The following is an 18,084-nucleotide window of genomic DNA, read 5'->3' on the forward strand; positions in this document are numbered from 1 at the left end:
GATCATCTAAGCCGTTTGAATAATGTACAATCTTACTACTTGAGATACTTATCTTGTAAGTTTTTAATAAATTGTCCCATAAAGGAATTTGCTTTGATGTTAGATTTGCACTCACTTTCTTCCAGGCGAAAGTTTAATGATGCATAATTTATTTTTAAAGTTTTAAATAGTGGTACATAATATTATTATTTGTCTCAAAACTCTAGAAGAAATAGGTTGGTAGTTTCCAACTTCTTACACCAGATCTAAGATTACCTTTTACGAGTGGCTTTAAACTCAGTTTTTTAGTATTAATTAGCCCAGAAGTCGTAGGTAGGTAAATGCTTCGAGTTTATAATTTAGTCTTGATGATTTTGACTTCAACTTTGATGGTGGATCTAAACTTTGCCGTTTGTGTTTAAATTTCAAGTAATACATTTATCAGATAGACACACCTAGATTTTAAGATATTATCTTCATACTTAAAAATATTGTTTATTTCATCATAAACAATCATATATATTGTTATATCATGTATTTTTACTTAAAATGGACATTATGAACAACTCTTTTTTTCAGTCGATTTTCTCGCCTGTTAACGTCGGCTGATAACTGACAAATCAGGATACTCCGATATCCTATTTTTTCCAAGATACTTTTCTTTAACAATATAAAGATTGATCCACTATCCAATACCACTGGCCTCACAGCTTTTATTTTTGGCAAAAAATCTCAATCTGCATATTCGTAGACGGCTGTTGTAGATCTGGCTGGCACGTTTTCAATATTCAACTGCCGAAAACCTGTTGTATTATCCTGTTATCTGAACTTTTTTATGAGCTAAGTCCAGCTTTTTGTGCATAGCCACATACTGTCACATCTGCCATTCTGTACGGAAAAATTAACTGAACTGACTGGTAAATTACGCTTGATAAAAAGGCCAATTTTACTCTCGACCCGATAATTTTTAGTTATTGCAGATAAAATATAAAAACACGGCACAATTTAATCAATCTGAAGATAAAAAATAGCGTACCTATATCTTATTGTGAACAATTCACTGTTCTAATATACCTATTCAAACATTGAGGTAAATCATTTCATGTTCATATTGAAATAATTAAAAACGATGTTTCAGTTGCGATTTTTTTAACCGTGAACCAGGCAATATCTTATCCGAATAATATTATATTATTTTCAACAAAAACATTAAATATTTCATAGGATTATTAATCATGAAATAATATAATTTACATTTGGTTAAAGTTTGTTTTCATGGCCACCAAATGTAATGGCAAGAAGAAAACTGAGGTAAATACTAATAAAAAGTTGTTTATGCTGAAACAACGATTTAAAAATAAATATTTGAACTAAACATGTGTAAGATTTATAATTTAAATAATTTTTTTTAATTATGGTTAAAACGTTAAGTACAGTGCACTACAGTGCAATAATTAGTTTATACTTACAAACGCCATACACGCGTATACTTATCACGTAATTGAATTAACCTCATTAAATTTAAAAATAATTATCATATTCACTTGAATTGAAAATTGAAATTTTTTTTTTAAACTCAAACATGAAAGTTAATAATTTTATGGCAGCTTTATAATGTTGTGTAATGTATAAAGATGACATTTGTTCACTTACCATTTTTTTTGTAGAAAATCAATTCCAGTTTCAGTTCAGCTTTGCATTCTAATGCCTTTTCGATTTGTGAAACATGGTCATCACTAGTATCTGGACCAAATAGAAACTTACAGGCGCAACCCTTCTGCATAATTTGCGCCCGGGCAAACCCAGTGAGTTCGCAGAATCCGTCTGAACAGTACACTATCGGATACAGTGATGGCACTTGAGCATTTCCGAGCACGAAATTACTATCTGCAAGTCAACAAAACACAATTTACAATACATAGTACCATATACAACATAACAACATACTATTATATTATGATACAGAAATAGTGTAGGTACGTAATTATTATTTATATAAAATCCAATCAGAACAGGCATAACAAAAACGTTTTGTGGTACCTACTAGCCATTGGACTACATGATCAAAAATATATTTTTATTAAATTACATTATTACATTATTATATTACACTAAAATTTATGTTATATTATGAATAAAAAAAAATTGATTTTTAAATATTAACGAGCCATACGGTATGATTCTCCAAGAATGTTCATCTCTCTTTTTTCCCCTAACAAAAGTTATGTACGTAAAGTTTAATAAGTCAACAACTAGTAGCTACTAGTTCAAATCTTGATTAAGGTACATACAAACTTTCAAAAATATTATCTGCTGAATACTTCAAAGCAAAAAGGGCGGTGTTCATAAGAAAACAGAAGTTTGTATCGCAACAGAACACTCCTCAAATGGTACAAAACAATCTCAAATATTCGAAACTGTGGTAATTAAGTACTATATTTAAAATTTCCAAAAATCAGATTTTGAATAACTGCTTACTAAAGAAATATACATTTATCACTCAGCTCAAAATCTAAAACAGAAGAAGTACAGTTTTAAGGTGTCGAGTGTACCTCGTCTATTGAGTGAGTCACTGTGATTTATGTATTAAATTCATATATAATATATAATGGATCAGCCTTCTCCGATAGTTCCAGAATGATAATATACGTAATTATTGTACAATGAACAAGTAATTTTATCTTTTTTATTGTTTTATTTAAATTATTGTACTTTAATAATTTTGGAAGCAATACGTCAGTATACATTTGTTCAAACTCCGTATTTAAAATAATCGAATGATTTATAATTCAAATAGAGAATAATAAATTTTATTTATTTGATAAAAATTGTTAGTACATATGGTGATAAGTCAAAATGGTTACCTATTAGTTACAATTGGTAACAATGTTATTGTTCTATCAAAACTTCGGGGACTCTGCCCCGTGTGTATTTAGTAAATTATAGGAATAGACTATCGATTATATTATTACATTATTTATGATTAAATTTGAATTCAATGAAAAATCATTGCACACAAAAAGCGATTCTGAGCAAAGTGTATGTGTCAGCCTAGAAGATTTGATATTATGTTTTCTGATGTAGCTATATTAAATTATTTATAATACTATTAGTATTAATATTATGGTAGGTTGATTTAGTTTTTGTCAAAAACGTTGTATTTACTATACTAGCTGTATGACCATACTTAACAGAGAAAAATTGATCAATTAATATAAAATATGGCATTATATCTAAGTACTTCAATTCAGATATTATAGCTTTAAAGTGCTCTTTAACTTTTCTAATATCTCTAAGAACTATTTTTGAATTATTAATTTTTTAGGCAACAAACATATTTTAGATGAATAATTTTATAAATAATACAAAGTATATATTTTTATTTATATCATTTATTATTGTTGCTAACTTTTGAGTCAGTATCACATTACCGTAGAACTGTGTGAATAGGTTTGTGGTAGGCAACACCTTAAAATCAATCTAAATGTTTTGAAAACGTCATCATGAATATGAAATATATATAAATATACTCAAACGTTTCAATTTCCCTCAAATAAATTTTTTAAATCACAAGAAAATAATTTAAATAGTTAAGTAACGTCTAAATATCTAACTTCGTAAAAATTTGAACTTTAAATAATTATAAAAAAATCTTTTTTTTTTTAATAGCTTTAATAACAACTCACAACGACTTTTATTAAATTTTCAAGCTTTTTGACCGAGCAAAAAAACAGAAATTCTTGGGAAAAAAAAATCAAAAAAAAAAAAAAAATCGAAAATGTAATATGTTTATATTATATAGCTTTAAAAGAGTCAAAATCATCATTGTTGTAGAATCAATACTCATCGCTAGGAAAGGGGGAAAGGGGGTGAACACCATGCTTGGTAAATCACCTTGTAAACGATTTCGGTACTGCTAAAGGTTACGACCAATATATAGCTGCCTAATTAACATTTAGAAAAATAAATCTAATAACGAAAAAGAAAGGCAACAACGTTTTATGAAGAAGCCCAAAGCAAAGCAGTTACATTATAAAATTAATAACGGCCATAAGAAATTTTTATTTAAGTCGTCATGTAAAACTTAAGGAATATCATAACATTAACTACAGCACGAAACCTTATATTATAATATGTGTCGTAATATAATGTGCCATATACCATATGATCAATCTAAATTATTATGTGATAATTGCATTCATAGTTTATACCAAGTAATTATTTTAACAGTAAACACCGAACACACGTCATTATTTCAAAATAAACTTTTTTGCAAAAATTAAGGTACTTGCCGATCGTCAACAATTTAATCCTTTAATGGTTACCTATATTTATAGTTCCATAGTGTGACAGAAAATGCATGTATATTTAATCATTTTTTAATTTACTATATTAGTATCGAGAAATAAACAAATAGTTTTGGGATTCTGAGTGGAGCGACTCGAATGTATTAAGTTTTGCAACGTAGCGTGTTTTTTAATAAATATATTTTTTTTTTTTTTTGATAACTTAAAAGTAGAAAGTTTCCAGTTCTTTACAAAATAAAAAAATATTACGAAATACTGAAATATATATTTAACTGTATATATATTATAGCGATAGAGATATTTAAGCAACACCAGTTTTCGACGAAATCGATTTTGTTCCGATTGAAAAAAAAATAAACGTAAATACTTTCAATATTTTTACATTTAAAAACATAGAAAATAATATGTGCATAATTTCGTTGTATGATATTTAAAGTTTAAATCTTGACCAACGTAAAGCTTTTAGTTATTATTATTGTAACTTGTAATTTTAATATTCGCAATTACGTTTATTATTATTATTAAGTAAGTACAATTTAATTTTCAAAATAATAAAGATACATTCAAACACAAAGCGGTCTCTAAAATATTACAACCAGATCGCTGCTCACCTCATTCCTTGTATCAGTCCGTAACTGCAGCCCACTCACTGTTCTTAATTTTAAACCATTTGTATCTCAATTCTATTTCCTCCATTTTATGATACGTTGGTATGAACTTATAATACCTACCTAGTCTTACTAATATTATCATTCTAGATAGAATGAGAAAATTATTCTGGTTAAATATTTGCCTATTATTAATTGATATTATATTCTTAAAATAAAATACATTAATTGTTTATAGAACTTAAGATCTAAAAGAAACCCCTTTAATTTCTCTTAAAGTTCTTAACTATTAAATGTCATATAATAATGGATGATAATGTAAAATATGAAATCTAAGAATGTCTTATTGTATAAAATGTATTAGTATTTAGTATAAAATAAATGTAAGAAATAACCATAAAACGATAACCGCAAATGTATAATATTATATGTTGTATTATCATAATTAATATATTTTGTTTTTATTAATATTATTGGGAACCCGTCTCCACATAGGCTATTGGGTGTGTGGGTTGGTACGGTAGGGAGTATTTTGTATAGGTTTAGTAGGTTTGTATGTTGGTAGGATTGTAACAAGGGTTTTTGTTTGTGTGCAAGGATATGTGTTACTAAAAAAGGTGGATGGTCACCCATCCGAGAGCTAGCAACATCGGCCGGTAAGTACATTCAGAGTTATTCTGCGGATTGAGCGTTCGACAGCCCCTTGCAAAGACACGTTTCATAATATTATTGTGAATACTAATACAATAAGTATTGGACGGTAAATAATTAATACACTTCCCTCAAAATGTTTCAATATTTATTATTTTATGATGTATTAATTGTATGGTTCAATACTTTTTTTTTTGTCATCATGAATTTATTACTGGCTTAACGAAGGAAGACTCCCGCGTCATACTGTCTAACAATTAATATTGTATTAACAATACGTTTTCTTATGGTATTTCTGCTGCAGGTAACAAAAATCCGACTTGCTTCAAAAGTGTATAATAAGTTGATCTAAAGGAACAACTATGCATTATAATATTGTTAACGAGTGATTGTGCAAAAGGGCGCACTTATGCCTGGAGTCGAGAGTTACCTACTTAAAAAAACATGTTCATAAGTTTATAACAAATGAAAATGTTAGAACAAATACACAGTGTCGTCTTGTATTACAAACACTTGTTTAAAGAATTATACAAACACTTAGGTATGGAGAACAAATTAGGATTCAAGAACTTTAATATAATCTCAACACCGATTTAACTCCGAATAAAAGATATTGACACACATAATTGTTAGTATAAATATAAAATCTGAGCATATCGTATTGTATACAAATAGAAATAAGAAGTTTAATAATTGTAAGAAAATAACTGTTGAACTGTAACCGCAAATGTAAAATATTATATTTTGTCATACCTATTATAATATTGTACGTGTACCGTAGTATAGTGGATGTCAGATGGTCAACAAATAATACAATAATACAATAATTCCTTCTAAGTGTTTTAATAATGAATATTTTATGGCCTATTAATATATGGATTATCAGATTAATACCTTTTTTGTTATTGTTATTTTGTGACAAGATAAACGGAGGAAGAATAGGAGGAAGACGTACCCGTCATATTGCCGTAACAGTTAGTATTGAACATATTAACAATAACTAATAAGTTTCCTAATAATATTCCTACAGGTAACAAAAAGTCGACTCACTTCAAAGGTCGATTTAAAGGAACAACTAATATAGATTACATGTTACAGAGGTTGTGCAAAGGGGGAGCTTCCTATAGAGTCGAGAGAAGAATAAAACACGTAAAATACACAATTATTTAGTTACTTAAATTAATATATCTATACGTGAATAGCACTCGACTGTTATTGCAAAGACTTGTTTAAAAAGTTATACTAACACATGTTACCTATATAGAACGAATTAAGATTCAAGAACCAAAGTATATTTCCTAACGCCGCGACTTAACTCAGAATACAATATTGACATCGATAATTTTCTAATGGCGGTGTAACCAAAAAGTCTACCCAAGTAGCGTCAAAGATAATAAAATCTAGATATTCATTTTTACTCGACATAAGTAGTTGATGGCATAGAAGCTATAAATAATATTTTCACGTTTCAGGATGAAAATATAGGGGTGAATATTTTAGAGTCGATAGTGTTGTTTTACAAATATTTTATAAACAATACCGAACATCTTTGAACGACCCCATATTCTATAATGGCACTTGGATTTTTAGATTTAATTTAGAATACCAGCTAGACTTTAAATCTTTCAAATTATAGTGTTTTTAATTTTTTTTTTTTTTATACGAAATATTATAACAATTTGTTTTTTTTCAAACCATATTTACAATTAAAAAAGGAATAATTTATAATTTATTACAATACATTTAAAAAAAAATTATAATTTCAGTATTCATATACTATCTACTATGATAGGTACCTATCATAATAATAATAATAAACGATGTGCATATTTTTATGCGTATTATCATATTTATGGGAGTTCAATTAACATGCACGTAATAATATTATATTCGGTGATGTTTTCGAAAATATTTCTTCAACAAATCGAAAATAATTTTCAAAAGAAACTAATAACCGAAATCATTCACTGCTAATCGGCCTACATTTTTTTCTGAGTCAAAAAGTACGACGTTTACTGATCGCGCAAAAACTCTTGAAATTTAGTGAAAAAAACAGTGTGAAAAATCACACAGCGAGCGGAAGGAGAAAAAAACCATAAGGTTTTTTCCCCTTACGTCGTTGACCTCTTAACGAGACCCAGTCTACTGTATGTACTTTCACTCTGTTTTCGAGAAGGGAGGGTCCCGAGGAAGAAAATATCCGGTATCGATGTTCTAAGGGAAATGAGAGCTTCATCGCTGCTCTGATGATGTTCATCAATCATTCGTTATAACGCATGTCGAAATCAACGTCGACAGTGTGTATAATATGTCACGATTACAGGGTGTCCAGGACATAACCTACAGATGGATTACTCTACTATTTTGGTTTCAATTGAGTAATTATACTACAAAATGTTTTTTTTCTTCTTTGGTAAGTTTTAATAAGTTGTGTAGTATTATAACTGTAATTATACAAGAGTATCTGTCGAATCGTTAAGATTGGTTATAGTACATTGATATAAAAACTTAACTGTACAACACGGAATCATGACTGTTTGAAGTAGACTCGGGTAGAATACAAAACTATTAACATTATAAATCAAACAATCGACTACTATCGATAAATCGTGAAAAGGGTGTACGGAATAAATTAAGAACCTTAAATGCTATTCAATTTAATTTAAGTATATTAAGTTATTTCATCCTTTGATTTGAACCTCGGAACATATTCATCGACAGTTATTAGAAATCCTATAGTATTAGAGCTGGTCTTAGGGGATACCTAGTACTTTTAAATTAAATTAAGTTCTATAATTTTATTTTTTCAGAAACTTTAAGGAATTTTAATCCAACTTCGTTACCTACTTAAATGATAACAATATTAAATAATAATTTTTTAAACACACTATTTGTATATTAAATCATTGTTACAATAATTATACTATTGTCTTTAAATTAAATATATTTTGCAGTTAAAATAATTCAGGAATAAATTATAATGGTAAAGTTTAACTACATTATAGCTCTCCAAAATGTATTATGAAAAAGCCTTTTTGGCACGAGCCATGTCGGGTAACTAATTAGATTAATGTTTAAAAAAAAGAATTAGGTTTATGTCATTTATCAACCTTCAAAAAAAAAAACAAAAATAATCCGTGGGAAAACGCTCATTGTGTGCATTTTGTATTTTTTTTTTTAAATATAAATATAATAATATATAAAACTCAAGCCCGACACATTTTTGGTCTTGAAAGTTTTATCGAGATCTTTTTCCAAATATTAATGTTTTCCGATCGAATAAAAAAATACTTATTTTTAACTAAATGATTATTACCAAAATTAAAAATATCAAAAGGATAGTTCCTAAGAGCGAGAACATTATAATAATAAATTATTTCAATTAACTATTATTGTTTTTTGCTTTTAGAATTAACAATATTACGTTCTTACAAGTTTCAATGGAACCTTGTTAAATCTCTGTTTAGTAGTATGGTTTTGTCAAATAAATTTTCAACAGATGGATGTAATTTAAATGCACAATAATAATATGAAAAACAACTAATTAAAAATCTCCACAAAAATAAAATCATAATAATTTACTATTAACCGTAACACAGCCAGTGGTACTAGCGCGAAATCGATCGACAATAAAGTTAATACCTACCTAGTTAGGGAAACTAGTGTTTACATAATTTGGGTCGTTTTTATAACAATTTATCTAATATTGTACAAACGTTGTGCCCGATGAAAAGTACGTTATCAAATTAAGCTTATTGAAGAGAACGGACGGGGGAGAGTGGTTTCATTTCACGGTCAGTCGGGCACGTAGCACGAGAAGTTGTCACTCTTGGGATGTTTATTATTAGTACTATTATTATTATTTGTATTTATTAGTTATCCCTGAAGAGAAATAACTCGACTATGAAAACTAAGAGACGAAATACGAAAATTAACGTGTGAATTCGAATGTGTTGAACTCGACTAAATTGCGAACGTCGTGAACAAAATAATACCGTTCGGTATAAACGAGCTTAAGTTTTATATGTATTGTTGTAATTTATTGTTTATAAGTAGTTTGTTTTAATAAACTTACATACAGTGTCTTGCTCATTACTTTACAATGTTAATTAATTAATCGTATTATCATTTATGATTTGAACTGTTTATCACGTTTCTGATATCATTGATATATTTTTGAATTTATATTTGAAATAATATTAAAATAAAGTAATGAAAATAACTATTTTTTTTTTTTTGACAAACAATGCGATACAAATGAATTTTAAGAAATTGTATTTTAAACTTTTTCCAAAACTTTTCGTGAAAACTTTACTTTTCAATTCTTATAACAAAATAAAGCTAGAGATTTTTTTTTAATTTAAACTATATTTTAGTTTGCGAGAAAATATATTCCAATCACTAGATTTTTTTACGGGCACGTTAATCATCAGTGTTCTATGTGAAAAATTAATTTTTAATTCTGAAATATGACTCATTAATATTATTAAAAACCAAGAGAAAATAATTCAATGAAAACAATTTTATGCGAATAAATAATTTGTGTATCTTTCTTCTATAAAAGTTTATCGGACAGCATCCGTTAAAATACTGATAAAACGTGCAATGCGAAATCAAGCAACTAATTATATTTTCTCATTAGAGTGGTATCATATTATAGTATCGGAAAATTAAAGTATAGAAAATATATTGTCGAAAAAAAGTATACTGCAGTAAAATGTTTCCAAAAAGAAGTTATCCTGGAAAAGGAGGCTTATGAAAATGTTTTAGCAATAGAAATCGTCAAAAAAAAGTAGCAGTAAACTCCTGACCATTGAATTTGTAAACGAATAAAGGAAACGTTAACGAACAGCCATACATCACAGAAATGGATTTTTTAACAAAGACTTGTATGTTATTTTCTTATTTTCATAATGAAATATTTTTCAAAGACTTATTTCGCTTGTATTATCATTTGAAACATACGCACGGTTGCGTGCGAATACAACTATGTAACATTCGTGTTTGAACATAATATTTAGATTGTAATTTATATATTGTACCCCATGAAAATAAACCTATTGAAATTAAAAAAAAACGCCACGCACAACATAATGCGATAATGTTTATAAATGCAAGATTTTAAATATTTTTAAAAGACAGAAATGATGACATCTAAAGGTCATCACCGCGCCTATGCTAACGAAAATAATGTATACCTATCTCATAGAAGTGTCACCTCGACGTAGGTACCAATGTCTAGAACGTTATGTCTGATTTGTTCCAGTCTAAATGACGTTTTTTTATAATAGGTAGTAGGTACGTCGTGTCATTCTATGTCGACACAAATATCAAACACCAGTAGGTACGATATTATACACAATAGCAGTGCTTGGAAGGAACGCGTTCCGGGGATTTGGTTCAATTTTCAGGAACTTAACTTAAATAGTTCCTTTTTTATGTGAACATATTAAAATTTCGTTCATTTTTTAGAGGAACGTGGACGATTTTATTCGTTATTTTTTTGGTTCATTTATTCTTAAACATTGGGGATTTAAATTATTTTTGGAGCAAAAGTTTTTATAATTTTTTTTCCGGAAATTTAGTCAATTATGATGAGCTATATACTTAAACCTATACGGGTACGACAATATACGATCATATTAACAATGTTTACAAAATCGCAAGTCATTCATGGTGGTCTTATTTGTCTTAACTTGTGTGAAATAAACGAATAAAATATTTTAAAAACAAAATAACTACATAATTAACCAATTTATTACTACAGAAATTATATTGAAACAATTTTAAAATTGTTGATTTAGTTTCTTTTTAACAAAATTAACGTACACGTGAACTAATTTCTTTTTTAAAGGAATTATTCAAGTACTGTACAACATTTGAATAACCTAAATCATACACTTTTCACGAGGATCGTTAACACGCAAAACGCATACACCCTAGAGCTATCGACGACTAACATTTTACCAAGAACAAAATACTAAATTGGCAACCGTTGGCTCCAAATGGTTAAGTGTGCAATATATTTCCATAATGGGTACTCGTTAAATAGACAAATCTGGCATTGCGCCCTTAACACCCCTCTTTAAATTAAAACATAATTTATTTTATAGGAAACATGTACAATATATACTATATTATAAACATCAGCCAAAGGATAGAAATGCCGGAACGAGTCCGACGATGCCAGTTCCAATGACTGTACAAACAACTCAGACGATTCGACTTCATTAGAATACTATAACAATACATTTAATTTAACTTTTATGTCCACGATATTCAAAAGCTCGAGACATTTTAATTTGTTTCCGACGCGACAATCTTTGATTAGTGCTTTACGATAAAAACAGATTAAAACACACGGCCACTTCATAAATTGGCGCCGTACACTTAAAGTTATTCGAAACACATATTAACATAATATCGTTATTATATTAATAATTATTATTGAATCCAAACACTGTTCGTATTGCTGATTGACGAGCATTTTTTCGACACAATACTTTATGATTCGGTTAATTAAGCGTATGGTCAGTGTATCAATATTTTTTAGTAATTATTTCGATTGTGATTTTTTTAGTGGTGCATAATACGTAATTGTGGTTTTGTTTGATACACAACAACTACCTACTCGTAATCTATAACTTGCTATAATAGAAATAGTTAAGAAACATAGTACTGATTAATTATCGCACATGTACTAATAGTTAAATGAGGATTTTGACACTTTTAGAATATTCAGTAGCATTTAATTAAAATAAAATGTTATCTCCATTATTTTTCCGTATATTACCTTCAGCGGCGAAGTTTATTCAATACAGACTAATAATATTAATTAAGCAGCAATTATTTTATTATCATTAATCAAAGGGAGAGGGATGTTGCGGGGATTTTGTATTGACGACAATGTTTCTGATTTTCTTTGCTGAACGTTTAAGACAAGAACATTAATACGAACGCGCACGATTAATCATAAACTTCATTGAGAATGTTCATTAGATACGAGTAAAAGGAAAGAGATAAGTCTAGCGCATGATACCAATGAGGTGTTGAAGATTTAATAACGTAAACATGTACCAAGCGCATTAATAACAGTTTAAATAACGACCGTATCTGTCTGTTGTGCCAAAATTATTATTTTCTTTGTGTTAATTATTAACTAAACCCATTTGATCGTTAGGTTAGGTTAGGTTCTTGTTCCCGACTCGTATTCCCCGTCCGCTTTTCATACGCTGGACTAGGTACACTGTCAATCGAGTCACGACACACAATATATTTTGTTTATGCAATTTAAATAGACAGACAACTCTGATAATGATTAGAGATTACATTCGAATATTATAAACATAATAGTATACATTTCGCGAAAAGTATTAAATAAATATAATATGATGTAAAGGGTGATTTTTTAAGCATGTCACCACGCTTTATACTTTAATACCATTTAATGTTCAAATTTGGATTTTTAGAATTTTTAAGTATATCTAAAAACCATATTTTAAAGAAATTCTGATATTTTTCGTAATACTTACTGAGTATCGTACAAACTTCTATTTTTTTAACGATAACCCTGCCACCTTTTTTTGCTGTAAATTATTTGGAAGATAATTTTCTTGAAAATATTGATGTATTGAAATCAAAATCCTAATGAGCTATTAAAATGTTTAAACTTTAAATAATTATACTTAAAAATGGTTTTACATAGAAATAAACTATAATAATATGTACCCAATATTAGATGTAGCGTATTTATTTTAATTGAATGATTTTTTAAAATTATGTATATTGATAGATCAATACGTCAAAATTCTCAACAAATATATCTACCAAATAGCGAAAACTAATGTGCGGATTCCTATTTGAAAACCAGAAGTTTGTATAATCACAGGACTATTCTTAAGTGGTACAAAAAAATCTCGAATATTCGAAAACATAGAATCAGAATTTTAATCTATGTATAATTTAAGCATGCAAATAGGTTGAGCAACTAGCTTGTCTAAAAATTACCCTGTAGGTATTATAATTTTTTTTAAAGGATCTACAACGTATTATAAATGTGTGTTGACAGCGTAAATGCCATAATATGGGAAAACGGTATCATTATTCGATTCAGAAAAGTCGTCTAGAAAATATAATAATTGATCCGTTTTCTTCTTGATATTACGACATAATAATAAATCTAAGACCGTAGTCATTTTGGTCCATAGGTATCATTTGTACGGGCAAAAATATATGTGCTGAATTTATTACACCTGTAGCATTTTGAAAGGGGGTATAATATGAAAGGCTAGAACATTAAGAACGAGCACCGACAAACAGGGTAGGCGCATAGAAAGGTAGAGAGATGTTGCTTGCTAAACCAAGAATATTAAGATGGATGATAGCATCTTATGGATTTAGGGTTCCTAGTGGACGAGGACGGAGAATGTATTTTAAATATGAAGTGAATAACGGCTAAACGACTTGATTTATTGTATAAGGAGATTTCGCAAATTGCATTCTAATGTTAGTTATCTCTCAACGAAAAAATTAACTAACTACGGTATTACGGTAATAGGTTTAATTTATCCAAATAATATAATGGAAATCGTAAAAACAAAAACGCGTCGTCGTATACTCTTAACATTTTTAAAACAGAAATTAATTATTAATCGTTATCAATAGGTGTGATAAATCAAAAACAGTTCTTTCGTCGGTCCAAACTGTTGGCAATGTTTCCTATAATTTCAGTCATTCTACACTGAACAATAAGTCACGAAAAATGTGTTTGGACTTATTTGAGATAAATATTTTATTTTTTTCTTAATACGATTATTATTATTATCTATTAGGTATACTAAAATTACTCAGGTATTATTATGGAATTTCAATGAGGAACATTTGAAATGAGATAAAAAAAAATGGTAAATAAAGTATTTTTAAGACACAAACACTTGTAAAGAAATTAAAAAAAGAAGAAGGGAAATACAAATACCCACACCAGTGTTGTACGTCTTTACGTGCAGCTACTTCTAAAAAATATAAGACACCGACGGCATTCGCATAACTTATGAGACTCGAAATTGAGTTTTTCATGTTTTCAATTTCCGTTCGATTGATAAAAAGTCAATGTATAATAATTTTACTCGAGTACCTATCTAAATGATTTATTACGAAAACAGACAAAAAGACAAACCATCCACTAAAATAAATTCCCTGCCAATATACAATTGTATTATTAAACCAATTTCAAAAAAAAAAATTTATTATTTTAAACTTTTAAGAAGTCATGGAGAGTATTTCAGAAAATATGTATTTTTTTAATTACATCAAAAAAAAAGTGAATCATATCTTTGATTTAAATATTTAATGAAACAATAATAAAAACATTTACTTTTTCTAGATACAAATTGTGTATTGATTGTAGCTGTTCTTAAAATATAAAAACAAAATATGAGAATTATATCAAAATACAAAATATAATAATTTAAAATACCAATCTAACTGGAATTTCCAATGGACGAAATTCTCGAAAACATCATCACACATTTTAAACATGACGTAATGATTTTAACTATTCTTTAAAAATAAATTATGCTCACACCCACGTTTCGTGGCATGAAAATAATAATGAACGTTGTAGGCCTAAAATATCAGGTAAATATAATGTAATATAATCGATAAAAAATATGTTTTTCTTCGTCCATCAAAAATATTACACGGAGGAAAGCAGCTGATATTCGTTTCGAACTTCTCGAGAGCACAATAATTTTGGTAACGAGATTCGGAAACGGTTCTATCTAAAAGTAAACAGAGAAGGTTCGAAAAGGTAGAAGGATTGACAAAGTTGCCCATTATGTATAAGAATATCGACCTAATGGCACACAAAGGTTGACAGGATATAAGGGCATGTGTATACGGGAACGAATGTCCCCCCCCCTACCTCGTCGTCCCTCTCGCAGTTTAAATATTATATACATATATATTTCACATAATCTTCGTTTCAATAAGGTAAAAAAGAAAACGTATAAAAAGGAAATATACCGTCAACCGTTGTGTAGTGTTGGTAGTTATGCAAAGAAAGATGTGTAGGCGCACCGAAAGTTCGACTAAAAGTTTTAATATCTGTGATGGAAGCCGAAACACTGTTCTTCTGTTAATCTACTGTGCGTTAAGCGTCAGTGGAAATAAAGGCGTATAATAATAATAATAATAATAATAATAATAATAATAATAATGTGAAACACGTGACGGCGAAAGTGCGAGTTTAAAAATTGTTTATTTCTGTCGTTCGTACGTATTGGGTATTAAAATTGAGTCGTGACCGCTGTCACAGTATTTGCATCATTAACAATAAATATTGCACTATGATATGAGAATTATAAATTATAATGACGAGTATAAAATATCCATCTATAAAATTATAATTACATACTGTTTATGAAATATAATATTGCAGTTGTTACCTACTTATCGAGCACCTAGGTATGAATTACCTTAAAATTAAAAATATTAAAAAAATATTGTTGGTTAAAAATAGTTTTGATTATCATTACTCAAAATATAAGTATAGGTAATTTAAACGTTATCCTGTAATTAAGATGGTTCACGGGCTGAGTTTATAATAATTATTACCTACTTTATGGTTCATAAACTGCAGTAGGTATTACAGACTGTTAATATGTTACGAAAATCGCGAAGAATTAATTTAAACGACCTCGAATATAATATAAAATCGGAATTTTTAAATACGGTAATAGGCTGCAAAATGTTGATTAAACACAACTACGAGTACGTCGTATCTGGTTTATAAAAAGAGAAATGTTCGCATAGTATTGAAACATTTATTGCAAAAAATACTCAAAGAAACTGTACTACAGTAGTTATAGTTCAAGTGATTTATCTATGGGTTTAAACCAACTACAGAAATGTGGTTTTTTCCACTGAACACAAATTCTTAGCGTTATATAGATTATATGTTAAAGTGACAAAATATTGGTAAAATGTCCACAGCAAAATTTACAATAAGAATTTACGCAGTTTCGAATCTCTATAATAACTATTGTTTCTCGAAATAAATATGACTTTTGTAATAGTTCTATGTAAGAGGGTAAACATGAGCAAAGTCATTAGTTATCTGAAAGCTCTTTGAAGTTCTGTAACTGTAATTTACCTGAAGTGTCAAAGTTCCCACATAATTCAAAAACATAATTAACGAGGTACAATAGGAAAAAGTTTGAATATAATTAAATATTAGTGGGTACATATGGTGATAAAGTAAGCAATTTCTATTGCGAAATATCCAATAGTTTTATTTAATAAAATAAAAAGTGCGAACCGTTACGTCATAGCAATATAATAATATTATAACAATGCATCACTTGTTAAGTCAGTTCAAACGATTTTAAATGATTTAGCACAAAATATTATCATACATTACTATAAATACTATAATTACGTAGATATTTAAATTTAAAAATTTAGCCATTTTCCAACTTTTTCCAGCTGTGATCAAACACTTTTAATGAAGGACAAAAGAAATCAATGTACTCAGTCAGTGGTTCACCCGAAGACCACCGGTATAACACTATTCAAAATCATTACTTATTTTCGATATTCCAAATGAATACCTATAGGTATAAAAATATGTTGATTGTGTTATGTTTATTGCGTTTGGCTTATCAAGGTATATATATCCGCCTTAGTTTTAATAATTGTGATTTGAGATATCATCTAGCAAAAACATGTATTTCTTGTAACAAAATAACATGTTATTTATTATCTGTACATTGTTTCAACGTTATAACTATTAATAGTCATACGATTATTTTAAAACAAAATATTGACTATAAATTAAAATCTACTATTACTAGGTTCGCTAAATATTTAATGAAAAAAAATTCCACGAACTTTATATAAGTTGTATTCTTAATCAAAACATATAATTTATCATAACGAGCTAGACTATAAGCTGCCGACGTTGTGTTGTATAATTAAGTAGGTAATTAGTACCTATGATAGCTGAGTAAGTATAATGCTATGTTTGTTTTAAATATTGAATGGATATTTATAAAAAAAAATACACAAGTATATTGTGCGAATAACTTAAATAAAACATTGGTTCATCCAACAATTTATTCAAATGGCATCACCTACTTAAAATATCATCAATCACTTGATTCAAAACCTTTTTTTTGTACATAATGTATTACAGAAAAGAGGTAGTACTGATTTTATATCTACATGTATAAAAACAATATAATAACAACTTAAGGTAATTTTTAAATTTTTTAGTACTCATTTTTAGAATTTTCTTAGCTGTGAATTCTTCTGTATAGATTATTATTTTCTTGACAATTACATAACCATCAGTCTGTTTTATTTTTTCTGTCATTTATCAATTATTTTTCCTTATTTTTTGTACAAAAGCCTACTAAGAAAATTGAAATATTATATTTTCTTCTAAATTAATTATATTATATAATTATATACTTTTCAAGTACAAAATCGATACAATTTTCAATCCAAAGAAAATTCTAAATTTCGATTGCTGTTTAAAC

The 18,084-nt window shown here is 28.2% G+C and overlaps 1 protein-coding gene across 1 annotated transcript in view; it reads right to left on the reverse strand.

Moving 5' to 3' along the window:
- LOC111035308 (potassium voltage-gated channel subfamily H member 8-like) overlaps positions 1-18,084 on the reverse strand; it is a 155,583-nt gene that overhangs the window by 113,378 nt on the left and 24,121 nt on the right. Inside the window, exon 3 of the mRNA XM_022316874.1 lies at positions 1,633-1,866. Coding sequence (XP_022172566.1) covers positions 1,633-1,866 — 234 coding nt within the window. The remainder of the gene's footprint in view (positions 1-1,632; positions 1,867-18,084) is intronic.

This window comes from Myzus persicae, unplaced genomic scaffold, assembly GCF_001856785.1.
Source record: "Myzus persicae strain clone G006 unplaced genomic scaffold, MPER_G0061.0, whole genome shotgun sequence".
NCBI lineage: Eukaryota > Metazoa > Arthropoda > Insecta > Hemiptera > Aphididae > Myzus > Myzus persicae.